This window comes from Pagrus major, chromosome 19 (assembly GCF_040436345.1).
Source record: "Pagrus major chromosome 19, Pma_NU_1.0".
Taxonomy (NCBI): domain Eukaryota; kingdom Metazoa; phylum Chordata; class Actinopteri; order Spariformes; family Sparidae; genus Pagrus; species Pagrus major.
In genome coordinates this window covers 8,061,774-8,083,358 of record NC_133233.1, presented here as the reverse complement: position 1 = coordinate 8,083,358, position 21,585 = coordinate 8,061,774, and the positions used below count along the sequence as shown (strand labels likewise).

At 44.6% G+C, this 21,585-nt stretch overlaps 1 protein-coding gene across 1 annotated transcript; it reads right to left on the bottom strand.

The window, feature by feature from the left end:
• Window positions 1–431: 431 nt before the first annotated feature.
• Window positions 432–21,172, bottom strand: jcada (junctional cadherin 5 associated a). Its single transcript, XM_073488580.1, has 5 exons — window positions 21,089–21,172; window positions 11,125–11,658; window positions 7,891–8,832; window positions 3,801–7,387; window positions 432–2,752 (listed from the first exon to the last, which is right to left on the bottom strand). Exons 2-5 carry the CDS (start codon window positions 11,493–11,495, stop codon window positions 2,718–2,720), a joined length of 4,935 nt encoding a protein of 1,644 aa, XP_073344681.1. The 5' UTR covers window positions 11,496–11,658; window positions 21,089–21,172; the 3' UTR covers window positions 432–2,717.
• Between the last annotated feature and the right edge of the window lie 413 nt (window positions 21,173–21,585).

Below are 21,585 nucleotides of genomic sequence, written 5' to 3'. Positions count from 1 at the left end.
AAGTCTCAAGAATCAGTGAGAAACTTTCCAAAATAAAATACAGGAAATAAAATGAAATGAAATTTAAGAAAATCCTGAGGGAAATATATGGTTCATTAGCTGATTAATGTTTCACTATGTTCCCCAGCTCATCTCGTGCTGATTGCTGTTTGGTGCTGAGCAGGTAGTTTTTTGTGTGTATCGTGCTCACATGGTGCATAATCTTAAATTAAGTCTTGTCACACGGAAACCTTGAGGCCAAGTAGTATTGTTCCAGCATGGGAGTGATGACTGGATTTTCATTTTTGGGTACCCAGGAACCCAGGGGCATAGAGTATACAGTTCTTTAGTTTTCAGTTACTATTTTTAAATACTAGCAGAACTGTCCAAGCTTTCTCTTGCATCATATAATGTATGATGTTCATGAATGTACAGAAATCAGAGACGACATATTTCATGCAAAGACTTTTATTTATGAATACTCTGCAGTACTGTACAGTAGCACACAGTTGTCTCTATTTCTGATCATTCATAATGATCATTTCTGATGTAGACAAATATTGTGCCTTCACAAACAGTTCCCTTTTCACAATAATCTAAAAATACCTGTTCTGTTTTAAATATGTAGCATAACTTTTTGAAAATAAAATATACATTATATGAAATATAACAGTTGTTTATTGGATAGACTATATAGTACCAAATGCAATTATATGCAAATACACCTTCTCTGTGTGACTTCTTACGCATTTCATGCACAAAAAAAGAGAGAAAAAAAAATGCTGCGCATACAAAAGAAGCTGTACATACTTCTGTATGAAAATAGAAAATATCAAAGCAAGATGTGCACCAATAGTCTATATCATGTTACAAAGAACTTGCAGTACAAAAAGACCTACGAGAACAACCAGATAACACATTACCTGGAACACAGAGGTATGGGTACTGGGCTGGTAACAGGACAAAGACAAAACCTCGCACTGAGCTTCCACTGATGAACTCCGGTCAGAGCCACCGCCACGCAAGTCTACATCCAGATCCAACAACAACATCACATACAGCTGGATCGAAGAGTGACAGAGTCAAACAAGCAAACCAGAAGTTGCAGTTTTAATTTTGAATTTTGGTGCTAAACCCAGTGAATGTAGATGTCCAATGCATAGCATAAAGTTTGGTTTGGTATGTGTTTTAATTTCTCGTATTGCTACCCCATAAGTAAAGTGAGTGTTAACCAATTGCCAGTTATGCCCACAACTTATAAAGCACTGATATGTCAACATTAAATTATTGAACGTGTTCAGATACTGCTATTAGTATCCAAACAGCAATGTTCTGTACAGCATCAATAGTAAGCTTCTTCAGCTAAACATTATTATTATTATTGCCAAAAAACTCCAAATGTTTCTGTTTTCGTGAAAGTAAAATGAGTTACTCATGTCCAGTTTAAATCAGGATTCATAAAACCAACAACACTGGATGTGTTACACACAAATGAAGTTCTCCACAGAAACAGTGTGTACAAGGCACACTGCGATCAATATAGCTACATCTATCGTTTCCTGCAAAAAAGCACTTCTGAAATCACACAGAAACCAAGATGTGAACAAAGAATAAACTCCACGGTTAAATATAGACTTCTGTTAATGCCACAAAATATAGATTTTCTTCTTCAACAGTATGAGGATTAACAAAAATAACACTTAAATCAGACGCTTGTGATACACGCTGCGACTGCTGATGATGAGACTGAGACCGACAGCACCGGAGAACAGGGAGGGTGCAAGTATGAATCCCTCAACTGTAATCTCTGAGTATTTGAAGAGATTATCAGGTGCTCACTGGTAACATTAAGCCAATAATCTCAGCAGTGCAAACCTAACACTTGTACCAAAAGGTAGAGCTTTAAAGCACGACATTTAAATGCGATCAGCTCCTTGAAATGGAGACTTACTACTCAAATCATGTCACAAACATCTCGTATAAGACGACTATATTGCTCTTGAGTGAAACTATTCAAGGACCACAGTGTTTCTCATTGCAATCCAGACTCTCTGAGTACATTCTCTATCACACAAGTATAAGAATAAAGAGCACAGGGTTTCATTAGTAGCACACCCAAAGACTACACTTCCAAAAATCTAGTCTTTTCTTAACATAGATAAGAAAATATACATTTCTTCAGCAATTAAATGTCTTAAATTGATTTTTTTATATTCTTCATAAAATCTTATAACTCTTTCTTATTTACATTTGGTGTGGTTAATAATACTGATTGTAATGCAATACTGTTGCCTTCTTGTTGTTTTATCTGTTACATTTCTTTTGTTTGTTGAGCAGAAGCACTTTTACATTCATATTTCAACACCCAAGCTCGAGAAGGAGCCCAAGTGCAGACGGGAATAATGACATGCATTTCTCCAAAAGCAAAAGAAGACAACTTCAAAAGAAGGAAGTCTGCTTGCTTGAGCAAATTAACTTTCTGAGAGGTGGAGAGAATGGAAGGACGAGGACGCCGAGGTTGAAAAGGCCTGGAGAATTGGCACCAGCAGTGCCTTTATTTGGCTGTAAAAATGCTCTCGCAGCACCAGGACAGTCAGTTCTGTGAGAAGTAATGTGTAACAATATTGGAGGGGTCACAGCTGACTAAGTCGTGAGGTGAGATGAAAGCCTTTGTTGTTGGAAAAAGCTGTTAACTTGAGAAAGACAGATTTCCACAGTGGTGAAGGCAGTGTCAGAGGTTACACTCTCTCCACTCGACTGGGGTCGTAGGAGTCTGATGAGAAAAGCGAGAAAGAAAAGATGAGACAACACAATCCAAAACAAGTCAGAACAATATAATTTGCCCTGAAAAGGGTGGAAATGAAAGGTTCCCTGTGGAGTTTTCAGCCAGCAGTACACAGTACTACAGAGCAATCTTTTGAAGTGTGGGGTCCTGTTTGGTTTGTAAAGACTGCATAGGTGACATTATTCTGTCAATGATTTCATTTGGGTGGAATAAACCTTCAAAACTATAACAAAAGGTATTAAACTAGGGTCCTGAAACTGTGGTCCTGAAAGTGCAGCCTCCGCTACTGCAGGAAGGTAGTATTGGCTGTCTTTGTAAACTGCACAGGGCATAAATGAATAACTCTAAATGAATAACTGAACATTTTGAAAATATACTTATACTCTTTCTTTTTAAGAATGAGATAAGAAGATTGATAGCGGTTTTGTGTCTATGCATTATATATAGAGCTATTGTAGTCAGTGATTAGCCTAGCTTAGCATACAGACTGGAAGCAGGTAGGAAACGGCTCAGTCCAAAGACCTGCTGATTAAAAACCTACAAACACCTCTTTACTAATGATCCTGTTGTATCTCATTTGTTTAATACATACAGTACACACACAGATGTGTAAAAACTACAATTTGTAATTTTAGGAGTTATGTGCTCGAACAACTTCTCAGCAAAAGCGAGACAAAACCGATATACCAAACCCAACAATGTAGCTGGAGGTGCTGCATAGGAGTATGTTAAGGAATAGCTCCAACACATAACCAATCTAAATCCATGAAGTCTTCACATTCTGCTTGTGCACAGGTAGGCACACCCCGTACCCACTCAAGCTCAGCACTTAATGCAAAGACACAACACTGATATCACTATTACTAACTCACACTCTGAAAGAAAGCAAATATTTCCAAAAGATCAAGTATCCCATCACCAACAGAATGAGTCTAACCCATTTGTACATAGCTAATAGCCATAATATAGTGTGACGCTGCTTCATTGTAATGGCAAAACAAGCATAAGCTTCATGTCTTAATTCCTTTGTGCCTACCTGAGACAGGGAGCATCTCTTCATCCTCCATATTCGAGGGGCCACAGGTCCCAGTGCTGAAGCTGAGTGGTAGCGTTATTTCTCTCTTAGGAACACTGCGAGGTTTAGGAAGCAGGGGAGGCTTCTTGAGCCTGGTGCGCTGCTTTGGTTTGGGCAACTTTTCTCCCTCCGTGCCTTGTGCCGCCTCAGCTCTAGTGACGTCCGCCAAAGTCTGCCCATCTCTGCCCATCTCCACAGGCTTTTCTTTGTCATCTTCCACACATTTCAGCTCCACCTCTCCTTCTGGCTCTTCTGTTTTTAATTCAACAACCTCTTCTTCACTCCCTTCATTTTCTGCTTTTAGTGTAATCTCAACATTCATCTCTTCTGTCTCCTCTTCATGTCTTTGCTCTTCCTCACATATCTCTTCATTCACCTCTTCTTTAGGTTTACAAGCTTCTTCAGGATCTCCCAACTTGTCATGCGTTTCATATGCATTATTGTGTTCGTCAGGGTTTTCATCCTCCTTCCCTCCTTCTGCCTCAACAGTATTAGCCTCTTCCTCTTCAGGTTGCTTGAGAGCTTCCTCCTTTGTCTCTTCCTGATCTTCAGTCTCCTCTCTGCTACCATCCCTCTCTTCAGAGTCCGATCCTTTGCTGAGGCGTTTTATTTGAGACACTGAGTCCAGCTCTTTCAGATGGGCAATCCTGTCTGGGGTTGACCTACCCAAAGATGTAGCAGATGAAGGAGCGGAAGAGTTTAGCTTATCTTGCAGGGTTTCAATTAGTTTGCATGCTCCACCTCGCCCCCTCTTCTCCACACTGCACATGCTAAGTGCTAGCTTCTCATCAGGGGTCACAGGCAGGGATAGGTGGAGCTTACTGGGTGGGAACTCAGGCATGTCCAGTACCACCAGGGACTGAATCTCTGTGTCCTCATTGTCTTCACCATCACTGTGGTTGCTACTGTGCTTTTGTCTTTCTCCTTCTTCATGGTCCACTCCTGATCCTGTTTCCTTGACCTCCTCTGTCTCTGCTTCCTGGACAATCAGGCTCTCTTCTATGACTTGCTCACACTCTTCTATCACCTGCTCTGTCTCTTCACCTTGACTTTGTAGTTTCTCAATTACAGTGGTATCTTTATCGTCCTGGTTGTCCTCTGACTCTTTGTCAGCCACACCCAAGGCTTCCACTGGGACGGATATACCCAGGATCCTAGCAGCCCTTTGCTCAATGGATTCATTTTCAGGGATACCTTTAGCACATTTGACCTCATACAGGTTGCTGAGATCCTCTGCAGGTAAAGAATTGGCTTTCTCCTGGATTAGTAAGTTCTCCAGGTGCCTATCTGCTATGGTTGACTCATTCTTATAGGTCATAGGCTCAGACATGGCGTATCTCTTATCACCATCATCAATCCCAAACACAAAAGAAACCTCCCTGGTCAATCTAGTGATATGTGGTGACCCCTCCTTCTGAGGTGATCTGCTGTTTTCACTCCTGCTCCTACAGATCCTTAAATTCACCTCACTCCTGGATGGTGGAATGTTGTCTGATTTAGCATTTCTCTTTGCCTCAGCTTGAAGTTCTTTATTTGTATTGTGCTCAGGACTACCACTATATTTAACAGGAGCTGTCTTGCACTCATACAACAGCTGCACTGACTGACTAAGCTCCTTATGATCGAGTGGAGATGGGACTGAGAGTGAGCGGTGCATTGGCTCCCCAGGACCACCAGGAGTCTCTGTGTAGACTGTTAACCCCACATCCCGAAGTAAGGACTCCTGAGGGACTGGGATGTCCTGTCTATAGAGCAGGTTTGATTCACTGTGTGGGGGTAATGAGGGTGGAAGGCAAGTGTCTCTGGGACTCGGGTTGAGGAGTAATGATAACTCATTTGTTGGTGGTATGCTGTTGGCCTGTGGCCTGGAGAAAGCACTCCTAATGTCCATGGAGTCCAGATCAGCGGTAGAAGCCAAGGATCTTGATCTGACTTTTATGTTGGGTTTTTCTATGTGCATTGGAGGAAGACTGATGGCTTCTCTGCCTGGTTCTGGACCAGCATTGAAATGTGCTCCTGATTTAAACTGGTCTAATCTCTTATTCAACCCATCTATATCGTCAATGCACTGACCAACATTGGGTCTCTTGCTGATTGTGTCTTCCATTTCCTTATTAATGCTCTCCAGTTCACCAATGGCATCACAGGGTCGTCGGTTCACTGGCTTTAAGAGGAACTGACCAAAGGCCACTTGCTCTGCACTCTCTGGGGGACTGGAGCTGCTCTTCCTGGGAGATGATGGCTGCTGGTCCTCTTGATCCTGTGTTTTTGATGGCAAGGATGGGTCTTGATGTGAGGGTTGAAGTGATGACGGTTGTGTTGGGCTGAGGCTGAGACGGGAGAAGGCGCTGTTGCTAGAGAGATGAAGGTTTTTCTGGCCTGCCATGGGATAACCATAAGGGGAGCTAGTGTCTGTCCCCAGACCACTGTCTGTGGCTATGTCAGAGACAGACTGAACAGGCTCTTGACCCCCAGGAGGACTCTGTGGTTCAGGACTTTTCACCACTGTCAAAGGTGATCCAGTCTGTGTTTCCTGGTTACGGTACTGATTTCCAGGCCAGGACCCAGCATAGCATAACTCTTTGTCTTCATTGGCTTGAAGTGCCCAGGCATCTATTATCTCCTTCCTTAGAGGAGCCCTCTTGTAGTTCCTCATTGAGGATGTGCTGCTGGTGTGAAAATGAGAGTAGTGGGGTCTGATGGGCATCTCATTCACAGACTTACTCCGCACATTCAGGCTCTCTTTGAGGCCCACAGCGAAAGTGTCTGCACTGGTGACAGTCAGGCTTGGCATTGTCTCATTGTTGTTCTGATCTGCCGCTAAGTCTTTGTTAATGTTAGTTGGTGTGTGAACAGGGACAGACACAAGGCAGAAGATGGTCTCACTCACTCTTCTCTTGGTGTTTCTGTTGTTCTCTGGCCCTGAATCTGGGGCAATTTTCTTCACTTGGGTGATGGTTTCTGCAAAGACCTGATCTGAGTTGGACCCCTGGTGAGAAGATGTCCTTGTTAATGGGGCCTGGAAAGCTGAAGAGGGAGATGGAGGAGGACGTTGGTTTTTGGGATATCTGTTGTTGCAGTTTTGGTCAGTTGCTGGGAAGTTATCGACAGTCTCTTTGTGCAAATCACTGTGCCACCTGTTATTGTCATTGTCGAAGTTGCTAGAAGACGTCTGGTTAGGATCATTGGCCAGTTTGGCAGCGATGAAAGGCCCCAATGGCGGGGGCAAAAAGGCACTGTCGTCGGATGCAGGTTCCGACACGGTGACGCTGGGAAGCTCGTTGCGGATGTGGCGGATCTTGTCAGCGTCCGTCAGGGAGTTGCCACCCAGGGCTGAGGAAATATGGCGAATGCGGGGGTCATCAAAGGGGATATACTGGATCCCTCCACCAGGGTGCTCCTGGGTTGTATACACCGGGTAAAGCTGCTTCTGCCCAGGCATGTTCCTCTCTCTCTGGGGATCAGGCCAGGAGCCAGCTGGATGTCTGGCGAACCAGTGTGATCCATCTGGAGCCACATGTATCTGCTGGTACACATCCCCTCTGTACCTATGTAAAAACAGCACAGTTGCACTTTATCTAAGCAGCAGTGACTTCAACAAGACAAAGGAAATACATAAAGAGTGAGGGCTTAAAGAAAAGATTTAAGTGATGTTAACAAAGCAAATTTTACTTATATACTCCAGTATCTGTTTAGCAAGTTGGCAACTACTTTAGCAAATGTGGACTCAATAGAATTGGAGCTCATTTCCTGAATACAACACAGGGTATACCTTCATTGCACAGGAGATACAAATATCAACACATATCCCCAGAGAACTTATAACAGTAAATTATCTAGAGAAGCTTTGAGCCTCCCTGTTGTTACTGGATAACACAAACCCCAACTGGAGAGATATATCCCAATCTGGATTGGGCCTGATATATATGTAAAAAGTAGTCCCTTTAAAGCATTCCTTTGTCTTGAAATGTTAGATATATCTGAATAATCTGTACTACCAGAGCTATCAAATTTCTTACATCAACTTAACACAAAGAAAACAGCAGTTTACCTGTAGTCAACAGCAATTTCCCCATATCCCCGGCGCCCCCCTCCCATTATTGGAGCTCTTTTATATGATGGAGGAGGGATGTATCCTGGAGGTCCAGAGTCCTGTGCAAAATAGTCCAACTGGGGGTCAACTGTCCTTGATATGGGAAGAGGCGTTCTGTCCCTGGACTGGGAAATCACTGAGTCTCTCCCAGACAACACCTCACAGCTTCCCCTGATCTGCTGGTGCATCTCATAGGACGGAGGTCTTGGGGGTCGGGTGAAACGGGGCTTTGGTGTCATTGAGAGTTGGTTGGCACTAGCCGGCCTGCCATTCTCCGGACAGCGGGGCGCCCTGTACAGGTCGTGGTGTGACAGTGGGTGGCCATTGACCCGCCTGTACAGTTCCTGTCCGGAGGAGGCTATGTCCACATATTGCAGGCTCTCAGGCTGCAGCATCCTGGGCAGGGACTGGGATTTGGCTTTGGTCCTGGGGTGGACTACCATGCCCTCTGGTGTCCTGGCATGGAGCCGCTGCTGCTCCTGTGCCCAACGCTCACCCTCACTCTGTGACAGCTGGCGGCCAAAGCTCACAGCTGGACGCCACTCATCTGTCCCCAGGCTCTGGCACTTCCTCTCAGCCACCATCCTCCACTGATGGAGGGCAGCTTCCCTCTCTCTAGAGCGTACCTGAGCCTGGACCTGTGCTTGAGCCTGTGCCTGAGCCTGGGCCTGTGCTGCCCAGCGCTGCCTCTCCTGAGCCGCCCTCTGACGCTCCTCTGCAGACAATTCTTGGCCTCTTGCTTGTTGAGACCCCTCAGGCCTACCATAAACCCCCTGCCCACTTCCATGGGGCTCTCTGAAGTCAGCATAGTCCAGCAACACAGTGAAGTCCTGGCCTCTCCTCCTCCAGTACGACACGTCCTTGGACTGTGACTGAGGACCTCTGGAGCCATCACAGAATCTGTGAGGAAACACACATACATAAAGTTGTTGGTACACTTCAACCTAAGCGCCAGTTGGAAGGTCAAATAGTGTCTGAAACCCCATTCCTCTATACAGCTTTCCGATGTCAGAACTGGCTATAGGCTTTTTAAAAAAAAATGTTTTTAATTTAATTTTTTATTTTTACTTCTGTTACATTTGTCCCTTTTCATGTTCAAAACAATGAATTCCATCCATGAAAGACTGCTCAAAACTGTTGGCAGCTATCCTCATATTTGATCGATGATGGCAGGCAGTTCAGCCAGCCTTGGTGTATAGCCATTCAAAACAGCCATTAACACTTTTACCATCAATCAAGTATCCATCAAATATGTTTTGAATTAACTAGTTCGTTTGGAACATAACCTGACCTTTAAGGTCCTTTGAGGGTTTTTTTTGTTGATTCAAAGATGAGCCAATGCAATGTGCAATGTAAACCTTTCAAAGAATAAGAGGCAAAATAATCACTGATGTGGACTACAGTGTGGACAGATTAAAAAAATCTCCCACTAGATGGAGACAGATGATCATGAGTAGCAGTGCAGTGTCTGGTAATTGTGATTTCCTATGGGACATAATGAACACATTACACAATGACACACTGTGGCTGTTAGTCCCGGATGTCCTCCAAGACAGATCAGCAATTTAGAGGACATTTCATTGACAATCTCTCTATTGCACTGTTCTTTACCTTTAAATCTGAGAAAATGAGAAGCATTTCACAAAACCTATGTAGGGAAAGCTCCTGCTGTGTCTTTGAAAAGATGTTTGATAGCAGACCTGACAACAAGACGCAATGGGTCTCTGCATACAGCCTGTTCATTTCAGGCTATTTGTGGAGTGACTGACTGACTGACAATGCAAACGAGACGCATGCACATGTGTACTACCCCTCGAGGCCAAGGCCACTGAGTGTCCTTGACATTTCTATCCATGATCATCACTGGCCAGAGATGTTTGCTGGAGGAAGGGGGGGTAGCAATACCAATCCTCTAAATGTAAGGACATCTCATGTAAGATGGGTTACCATCATTAGTCTAATTGGGTCTAAGTAGCACTGCCTAATGGGAATGCCAAGATAGGCCTGTTCCTTATCTAAACTCAAGCTGCCAGGCAAAACGGATTTGGATCAGAGGAAAAAAAGAGGGATGAACAAACAACGGACTGAAATCACAGAACATATGTCTTAGCAATTCCCACACTCCCAATAGAATGCTCTGATAGCACTGGCAGATCAGCGACATGAAAATGCGGATTACTGGTCTCAAAGAATAAAACCCAAAAGTGAAAAAACACTGACACAACCACTGACATTATTCAAGGTCATTTGATTATTTTCAGTTGCTCTGTCACTGGCTGGTGGCAAAAGGGATTAGAGGAAAAAAAAGAAAGTCAGCCAAACAAAATGTAAGGAAAAAGGGAAAAAATCTGACAAGCCTGCCTAATTGTGTGGACATGGGAACAGCTGTATTGACTTTGTCTCAGTTACAGCACACTAACCCCCTGAACTGGTGCAAATAGGCAAACTAAACATTCCTATTTTCAGGAAAAAATAAATCGGCTGCAGCCTGACGCTATCTCTGGAAGCATCATACGTTCTAACAGTCCCTACCCGAGAGGGTTTCAATTGCATAACTCCAGACTAAGCTAAATATAGCCTATCCTGCATATACATATTTAAATAAACCATATAAGAATCCTGTATTATTGATGGGGTATGCCTTATATAAGTAGGTATAATGCTTGTGATACAGTGGAAGCTGATTATGCATATTGCTTATGTTTGGGGGTACAGTGGGGAAAAGGGTATCGTCACAAATCTGTCAACTTGTATGTGTTGAACTGGGCATACTAAAATGGGGCACATAGGGCTGCCGAAAAGCTGTTTTGATTACAACTCCAAGGTCCCGTGTGGCAGATTAAGACTCCAACACACATTATCCCTCCTCCTCTACACAAGACTTGACTAAGAAGAGGAGGACAGAGGGAAATAGCGATGAAATTAGAGGAAGTTATACACAAGGGGAAAGAGAGAAAGATGGCAAGAGGGACTGAGCAGCAGTATTGGGTAGTTGCAAAATCCCCATGCAAAACTCTTTGATGATTTATCTAATTTCATTAATCTGCTCCATCAAAGCACCATGACAATGAATGACTGTGTCATTTATCAATAAAGGGTGAGGGCTACGATAACCAGGACAGAACATGCAAAAGGGTCGATCACACTGGAGCACATCACTGTTCTCAAGGTGCAGCCCAGACTGTGTCTTACCCGCTGTCTGAGGTTAGCGACTCTCCCAACGAGTGGGTGTCAATTTGGCTCCGGTTCTCCCCCTCCCGCCTGGACTGGCTCCTGTCCCTGGGTTCGTTGTTGTTGTTGGGACAGCCACCGCCATACGCTTGTGGCTGCCTGGTTCCGCCACCATTCCTATAGGGCACCATGGGCCCTCTTTCATAGCCGTTCACTGTCCTGGGGCCGGGCATGTTCTCCAGGATTTCATGGTGTTTGCTGTAGGACGGCGGTGAGGACGAGGGAGCCTGGCGGGATGAGGATGCTGGGGCTGGGGTAGGGGTGGAGGAGGAGGTGGTATGCTTGGGCAGCTTGTATCCATGAGAGATGAGGAGGTCCTCCACGCTGTACATGGTCGCATTTGTTTATGCTGGTGTGTTTTCTTTTTTTCCTTTCTCTATGTTTTTTTTTTTTTTTTTGAGAGAGAGGAAGGTAGGTCGGTTGTCAAGGCGTCTCCGCTTCTTCCCTACATGCAGCGGTAGGATCACCGGCACAGCTGCGCAGCTGAGGCCATCACTGGGAAAAAAAAGACAGAGGGGGACGACATGAAGAGACAGGAAGAGAGACAGAGAAAAGAAGGTGATGATAAAACCATTATCCCCGCTACCCGTGTCCAGTCAAGGGTCCCAACCCATACAGACAGTTGAGAGGACTAAACAAAAAAGGAGCCCCAAACCCAAATTCTAAGCCGCGACGACAAAACCGAGATCACCCGCCTTCCTAACTGTCTGCCCTAGTCCTCCTAGCAACAACCCTCTTTCCGTCTCCGATCACCGGCACCAAACCCATCCATGTCCAGTACTGAGGAGGACTGGGAGGTAAACAAAACACCCTCAAAAACAACCGTCAATAGCATGATGATCAGTGGCGACAAGACTTTCAGAAGGCTGCTGGTGCTGCAGTGAAATGTCACTGTTTACAGTGGGCTCCCTGTAGACTTCCATACAGTGGCTGTAAGGTAGCTGTTCGCAGCCAAGCACTGCTCATGTTTTGCATCAATGAGGCAGCTGGGGGATTGTATTCCTCTCTGCTCACCTCCACATCCTCTCTCTCGACATCTTCTGCTCATCTCAAAAGTATTTTATGGTTAGACTCTAAAAGGATGAGGATGGTTTTTTTTTCTCAGCTATATGCCCTAAAAAAATTCCGTCTTGGATAAGGGTTTGCATATTTCTTGCATATTCAGGTGGTTTCCTTAATCCTCTATGATAGTCAACTGAGTATATTCAGGGCTTCGACAGTTTGTTGAACAAAACGTACAGAAGTCACCTTGGGCTCTGGGAAACTGTGATGAAAATTTGTCACTATTTTCTCATATTTTCCAGTTCACAATTAATTAAGACAATAATTAACAAAACCAATCAATAATTGAAATAATAGCAATTTATATATGTGTTTTCTTTACAGGCACCAATTTTGACAAAGCGTCCCACAAAGCGATAGAGCAAGGGACACTGCAATTACACTAAGTAAACCCTCATATTCTACAGTGATGTAAAGGTAAATTAGCATTATGACTTTTGCTTTCTTCCCAAAAAATGACTGTAAGTATTAGTATCAAGGACTGGTGAGGAATCGAATTGATGGTACCCGGGGTGCATCTGCTCATGATGTAATGCCCTTGATGAAGTCATGCTTGCTGCCTTGTCGACAGGACAGATGCTGCTGCAGCCCACTCATTCAATACTCTCCACTGGAACAGACTGCCAACAACCTGGCTGTCCTTAATAAGAAATGGCATTCAGGAACAGCAGCGTGAGACTCGTTGCCAGAATCAAATGCTGTTCAGACAGTTTAAAAGCCAATCACACTATGATTGTTGAATGGCAGAGCCAAATTGCTTGTTTTCAGTTCTGAAAAACAGACGGCCAACACAGCCTCACCAAAATGTATTCAGCTGCAAACAGATTTGCATTTGTTTTGCTTCTTAGCGTTTGTTTAGCCAAGATAGTCCCATAGAGATGAAAAAATCCATCTAGGAAAGGAGTCCTGACTCAGAGGGCAGAATCACTACCCACTTTATTTCCTCCTGCTCCCTCCCTCCTTCCCTCCCATCCCCCCTCCTCCTTGTACCTGAACCCTAGGATAGCCTACCAGGTGATTAACGGGATCCAAGACCGTGAAATGCCGCTCTCTTTGTATGTCTGGCTCTCTAATACGATTATCTTTTTCATTTAAAACCTTAAACCTGTTAGTTTTGGAGGATTGACTCTTGGCGCTTACCCAGTTAATACTTTTGTTGAGTTTAACTCTTTCCATTTGCGTTTTGAGTAATCTCCTCAAGGAGAGGCTAATTCTGCGTTTGAAAGAAGGGTTCTTGTGAACGATGTCGATGCAAAAAAAAAGGGGGTTTTCAGTTTACGTCATTTGCTTCCAGATGAGCATGTGGACCTGGGACATACAGTTTTTCATTGAGTGTTATTCCATGAACTGTGGTTGAACTTGAGCTGGGCAGCAGGCCAATGACCATGTTCAATATGTCATGTAGTGTCCCTTAAAATCTGTAAAAGCAAGCAAAATGGAAGTAAAGATGATTATATTTGTGGCCATTTGTTACTACAGATTATTCAACCAAAGCCACCTGATAAAGATTTTTCTCTACAATGCAAACATCTTTGATATTTTAAATGAAGAACCAACACCAGAAGCCAGTATCATACTGAAAGATCAGTCAGATTGGCATTATCACCTTTCCTTCCTGTAGATGAAGACTATCCCTCCAGTCAGGCAAAGGCTTAATTAAGTGAGCCTGAGGTCAAGGGTTATGTTTATTAATATGATAATTCACTTTCGTTATGATAGCTGCACATTAACCTGTCTTAACTGCACATCCATATGCTATCTAATCTAGCTAAACCCTTAATCTGAGGCAATTTCTCTTGGTGTCATCACTAAATGAGGATTATATCCATCGTCAGTAAAAGTGAGGATTTCCTCAGGTAAAGTGACCTGCCCTCATTCAGTCCCCCACCCATAACCCAGCCCCGCTCCTTCCTTCCCATGACAAGCTCGGTTTAAATACTGCTAATGCCGTTACGCAATGGAATTACCCATTTTATATCAAATAAAACCTCGGATTCAAGCAACGGTATGCAACAATGGCCGGCTTTCATCCCCCCAAACACAACAACATTGTGTTTCGCTACAATGCTTTCTTGTGTGCAAAAGACTGGCATTACAGGCTCTTGAATTTGGCAACTGGAAAAAAAGGGCAGATCTGCTGCATTTTAATGACATGGCTCACTCAAAGAGAGAAATTAATGATACAGTTTATGGATAACATATGCTGCAAAGTAAGCTAAAAATAAATAGAACCACATGAGGGCTGTCGGTTCCCTACAGACGACCCTCACACCAGCCTCCACATTTTCTCCAATCAGCCACTCTACACTACTACTGTAACATCATTTACATTTACTACCTAGTCACACATGTAAGGCCACTGCTTTTGAGGTCAAGTGAACTTTTGTCAAGGCCTCAACCTTGTTTATTAAAAACAGATACAAGCATTTTTTGTAGGTTTTTTTGTTGGGGGGGTTACACCAGCGGCAGGCTGCAGGGGCATGACAGCTTGCAGGTTGACAGTTTGGTGTCAGCTTCTTATTCATGGCCCAACTGAGATGAGGGCATAGTTGGGAGGTGGGGAGGAAAGGAAGCAGAGGGACAGCATGGGTGGCAGACAATGCAGGACAGAAACCTAGATCAGGCCTCAGGGAGGAAAGAACTGCAGAGTTACAGGGTGTTAGTATATAGTCCAGATTGCAAGCATGGGTTACAGGCTATTTTAATAAACTTTATAAATAGTCAGTAGTGGTGAAGGTCCATGTAAAAAGAAGCATAAAGTAGAAGAACAGATTTTTTTTGCCCTGTGGTCAAAACAAAGTGAGTAACAGTGATTAATGTTGTCCTGAAGAAGACACAGATGTGTTAAAATAGCACATCCCTCCGAAAAGTGAAGACAAAAACAAATCTGGATTTAACAGGCTCCAGCATAAAAACACCACAACAAAAGAAATCTCATACACCAGAGCCTGGAACCTAAAAGACGATTAGCCTGCTTCCAAAAATATTCCACAAGAGCCGCACCTCGCCGCCACATTGTTCCCACTCACCTTGGATCTATAACAACTGACCCAAGTGGGCGTGTGCTTGGCTAGTCTCTGGCCTGCATCTGTTAGGACTGTGCACGCACAGGGGTTTCTCAGGGATGACAGCCCATCACATTCAGCAAGCAGCAACGGTCCGCACATTGTTTATCTATGTGACATCACTGTGCCGTCTCTCTTCCTGAGGAAGTGCGTCGTTGCGGGGACGGAGGAGAGCCGACAGTGTCGCAAATGTTTCCAATCAGGCTCTCCGTTTGTCCTGAGGAAAGACGTTAGAGGCCAGAGGAATGAACAGCTACACACCTCAGGCCATATTTTACCGCACACTGACCTCTAGGAAGCACAATGTTCTCCTCTTCAGGTAGACTGTAACTCAGCAACATAAAGTGTAGGCATATTATCTGGGGAGCTATCTGCCCTCTGGACACCCACCATCCATCAGAAAAATCCCACTGGTCTTAGGAGCCATGCAGTTTAAGGCAATTAAATCACTATTATGATGATGGAAAATGAAGGTTTGAAATCAGGTTTGTAAACTATCATGTGAACATCTGCTTAAATGATACTACCAACAAAAGATTTCACTGAAGAGAGCTCATCACCACGTTGCAAACCATGTGCTTTCCCAAGCATCCACGCCCTCCTGGTGGAGAGTAGCGACAGGCTGGGCCCGTGCATTGTGAGTCAATTAGCTCATGTGGAAAGGTTTAGCCAAAAAACACCCACTTACGTTATTTTGTTGAGCGTATCCCATGGCAACAGTTGTTTTGCTTTTGTGAATGGCAGCTCACAGACAATAGCATGTGGGCCGCTGAGATATTCCCGCTGCATTGCCTCAGTCCAAAACTTATTACAGGCAGACTCTGCTGGCAGCTAAATCAAAGGCAGGATGGGACGGGGTGGGGGTGCTGTGGTGTTGGGGTGTTGTTTTTATTCCACCATATTCCAACACATCACAGTCTCAAACAGTACGGTCTGGTTCTTATTCATTTCAGACTGTCGCAAAGTAGTCCAGCCAAACATTTATCCGATGCAGTATCAGTGTTTGAAGGAAAATGTTCAATAACAAATGAGCTTACGCACCAGAACAGTACAGCTAATAGCTCATTAATGCACAAGGCAACGACGTGCAGCAACCAGTAAGACACTGACAATGTGAGGGTAATTATATCAATGGACTCATTTCCCATTGTATAGCAGGCTTAACTCACGTCAGCTGAAATTTGACGTCATGAGATCTCCTTCGACTGAATGCATCCAACTCTCACATGTGGAGGAAGATTCAAACAGCACAGCTCCTGCCAGCATTTGACAATTACCTTATCATTAAGGAAGAAAAAAAACATAAAGCAGAGGTTATTAGGAGGCACTGTTCTGAAGCACAGTAGGTTTCACCTGCACTGAACTATTCCCAAGCCATGCTGTTTCTGAGCATGCCAAACTGGCTTCATGGTAATTAGTGTCTATCAAGGTCCAGGGCTTGCTAGAGATGACAGTGGCACGCTTTATCAGCTAGAAACACAGTGATCAAAGGGTTAGCACACGCTGGCTCTCTGCTAATCAGATGGACTCTGCATGCCTCCTGTACAGTCTAATAGAAGGAAAGGTAGAATCCACCAAAACACAGCGAGACCAAAAATCCAAGATACTGTGCTTCATCAAGATATCTGAAGCTGTCATGTATAAATAATGTATATATATATTAGAGGTGTGAATCTTCACTGGCCTCGTGATTCAATTTGATTATGATTCACCTGTCAGTGATTAGAATGAATAATCATCCTTGCTGCATCAATGTATGGCACCTCAAGTTTCTATATCACTGCACACGGCTGCTTTTTCATCCTTTTTATTCAGACATCTTCATAATCACTTTATAAAAAGCTGCATCATCCCAATGCCAGTATGCATGTGTGACCCACCTCAACACATAAACATAACATGAAGCAAAACAATCTGTCTGCAGTGCACCAAGCGAGCGCTAAAATCTACAAAAGTATTGTTTGAACATAGCAGATCTAAGCTATGGCAAACATCAGAAACATGACTGTGCTGCACGCACCTGTCTTATACACCTTTTACACCAAAATTAGCTTGTATATGGAGGGTTTTTAAAAGCAGGCACAGCCACTAAAAATAGGCGCTCGACTCCTTTTCTATTGTCAGTGTAAGAGTTTGAGATTGCCTTTCTGTTTAGTTTTTGTCAGGGAACAGTATAAGCAGCAGATCACAAAGCTCGTGAGACTACATCCAGGAGACATTTTAAAACATTTTTGAATTAGACATCATTTTTTTCTGGAGCTGATAACAGAAGTTGCTAAGGAGTGAGACATCTTGAAAGCCACTTACTGCCACTAACAGTGGTTACTTATTTAATATCTTTGACTTCAGTCTCTCTTTCAATCTCAGTGCCGACAGAACGACGGTCGAGCGCTGCTTGAGCAGAGGCGGATTTGAAAGTATTAACAAGCCAGCGGCCTTACCCAGGTGTTTTGTTTCCGTCACAGCCAATCGGAGCTGGAGCTGATAAACCCGTGACTACTGCAGAGTCAACTGACGCAGGATTAAATGCTGATTGTACACATTCACACTGAAGACAAAAGCCAGAAGTTAATGGCTGTTAGGTTTTTGTCCAGTGTGAAAAGGGTATCAGAGTTGGACAGCAAATTCGACAGCGCCTCCTCAGTTCTTGGCTATTAACAGGGCTCATTGTATTCTTCATGGTTAGCTCTGGGTAAAAACGGTTAACATGGTTGGTCATTTCTGTGAGGCAAATTTTACACATAGTATGTCTCATCCAGTTCGGGCATCCCACCTAGTTCACAACATCTGAAATATGTCTGGATGTCTGCTCTCAAAATACTGGGTGCCTTTGTTGCCATCCGCTGCTGATATCTGCCTCCCTCCATGATTTCTCCTCGCCCGCAAGTTAATGTATCAGAGCAATGCTGCAACAGAACTTTACAACTTCATTGTCCATGCAAGGCCAGAAAAATCAACAATCTATATAGGCTACTATCCCCAGTTCATGCTCTGTCACTGCATCGATACAGAATCTTCCACGTCCCCATCGCGATGCATCTTATAATCAAGAAATTCCACACCTCTAATATATATAAATATATATGATGTAACAAGGAATTATGCTAACAGATGGCTGTGATGCAGATTACAGGTGGAATGAAACGTTGTCATGAAAGATGGCCTGATGAATTTGGAAAAGGGCTATGTAAACACAAGGGCTATCTCAAGGGCTCCATCAGAGCACTGACATAAACCTGACACAAAGACATCACAAAGCAGGCAGCCATCTGCCTGACATGTGAACATCCACCGGCTATTTAACAATATATAAGACTAACGTGCATTTCAGGCCTCAGATTCACTGCCCTACGTTCTCACTCTGAGAGCCACACTGGCAGATGTCAGTAGCTTTCACACGTTTCTGGCTGGCTTCATCTACCAGCCTCCTTCCTCCTGCCTGCGTCACCTCTGCGCTGACATCACACGTGACATCACACAGGACCTCCGAGGGGATCCCTGTAGCCGGGCAAACATCAGATGACTTTCAAAGGCTTTGCTTATAGCTACCCAATGGCAGAGAAACTCATTTTCTTGATGGCCTAGAAAATAAAGCTGAAGACAGAGTGGACAGAGAGAGGAAGACTGTCATGCGTGCTGAAACAACTCATGCACACACATGATTACTGGAAAGGGAAAGTCTAGCCCCGGGATTACCAGGCTGCCTGCAACACCAGGAAGCCATCCGAGCCCACACTTATCGCTGGCTGTGTGGACCACTCCTGAAAGTTGAACTGGTATGACTCATCTCATGTGGACCGTGGAGGGCCCCTCCAGTTTCGCTGACCAACCCTTTCCTCTGCTGCTGGAAGGAATTAATGAGCTGCTTCCCTTCTTAATACACTCCCCGTCCCGCCATACCCCACCCCACCTCAGGGCATCTAGCAGGGCCTTGTGTTCACACACCATCCCATTTTCAAGGATGTGTGAAAGACCTAATGCATAACACACTTAAGATCCTTCGTACCTTTCCCTGTGAAAATGCACATTAGCCGGAGCTGATCTGGGCTCTGTTTTGCAGCCTTTTAAACTCGTCAGCTGCTGTTATCTGCAAGTTCTTCCTCTCCTTTACTGACATTTTACTAACAGCTTCTGATGCAAGTTCACCGAGCTCTGAAAGGTCTTGGCAGGAAGGAGCGCATCACGCCCAGGCAATGTTACTTCAAACAGTGCTTCCATAATAAGTAACACTACCAAAACAATCAGACCAGAGGCCATGACAGACCACTTCAGATGAGTCGATCACATAAACACTACACAGTATAATCTTTAAGTTGAACAGAGCAGGTGAAATCTTTGATAACGTGGCCTCTAGAGGTCCCTATGTGACAGAAACAAATCATGGACAAGACCTTCTAAAATTATTTTGCTAACACTGTGAGGCTATTAAATACAACTACACTGTAAAAACCCTGTTTGGCTCCAGCTCCTTCAATATTAAAACAATATAAAGCTCGTCGCATTATTGAGCAGGTTCAGGCCACTGACAACAGGATGGCTGTTCACAGTTGAGGTCAGGAGGCTGCGTGAGGAAGGAGAAGAGAGGTCGAGCAGCAGCCATCATCATCATCATCATCATCATGCGAACAGCAGGTGTGACAGAGTGACAACACGCACACATCAAAGCAATCTAAACTTAGCGAACCATTTGCCAAGAGCTGTTCGCAGCTCGTTTTTCATCGCCATTTGGTGCTCCTGAGCACCGACCAGGACCGTGAGCTGCGGGACTGGACCCGACCGTTGTCACCGCGTCCTTATGAAATGATTGACAGGCTCGGCGTGACGTTAGCCCCGCTGGTTCCGTTGCAGGTTGCTGCCGTAGCATACTAGCCTAGCAGCCCCCCCAAATGCGCGCAGTTCACAGATGCGAGCAGAAAGCACGCCAAATTCCGTTCAAACATCTGTCTGTTTAAGGTTTCGTTGCAGTAAGGAGGAGATGCATACCTGAGTGAAGCCCGGAGACCTCCTACGGATCAGTAAGAGGTGCTCGGGTAAATTCGGCGGATGAATGACCCACTATACAGACTGTATTTTAATGAGACAGTCTCTGTTTTATAACTCCAGCTGCAAGTATCGCCCATCACAGCACACTGTGGGAGAAATACTGCTGAGGAGACTGAAGGGGAAGCAATTCTCTAACTTATAACAGTATACAAGTAATAGGTGTTTGGAGTGACACAGAATGTTACCGAACACAAGCCAGGGTCGCAGTATTTCCCCTTCAGTCCTGAATCAGCGCTCATCTCCACAGAAACCTCTGCTGGTGAGCTCGGACAATTAAAACTGCGTTTTTGGACGGAGTTTGGCCTCTCTTCCACAGCAGACACGGGGCTAACGCTAGCCCAGCTAGCTCCATCAGCGGTCTTTAACCTTCAGCTGATATGAGCGCGTCCGCAAACAGTGGCAGTCACACCGCACACTCGCTTCAAGTGAAACCATAAAGACCTCCATCCTCCCACCGCTTCACCTTCTGATGCCGCGTCCTCACGGCGCCACAGTCCGCTCCTCAACGCTCCGATCCCGCCACGGGAGGCAGAGGCAGCCGGACAGCCGAGGCAGCTGGCTGGGCTTCAAGTTGAGGGACGGCTGGAAATGTTGAAGGCAGAGCAGATGCGACTGTCCACCTCTGTGTGCGACTCACAGCAGCTGCTCTCAGCCTCCTCTGACGACCGCATGTGTCGTGAAATGTAGGAAAATACAAGTCCCGACGGACGGCTGGGTGACAGGCGGGTTACAGGTCGACCTGGAGCCGCTCTTACCTGTTCAATGCGTCGTTGCGTTGCCGCCTAGTCCCCAGCGCTCATCCCCGCCGCTGCTCTGGACGGACTGAGCTGAGATCTGTGAGGGAACAGCCCCTCTACAGCACAGAGCACACAGCTCAGAGCTCACAGCACAGAGCACACAGCTCACAGTACAGAGCAGGAGACATCCCTCTGCTCCAACACCAACAGGAGGCAGGCAGCTGGACACACAAGGTCACTGCACAGCCAGCTTCAACATATAGGCATCAAACTCTCTATTCTATATTTACATCTATCTATCTATCTATCTATCTATCTATCTATCTATCTATCTATCTATCTAGCTATCTATCTATCTATCTATCTATCTATCTATCTATCTATCTATCTAGCTATCTATCTATCTATCTATCTATCTATCTATCTATCTATCTATCTATCTATCTGTCTGTCTGTCTGTCTATCTATCTATCTATCTATCTATCTATCTATCTATCTATCTATCTATCTATCTA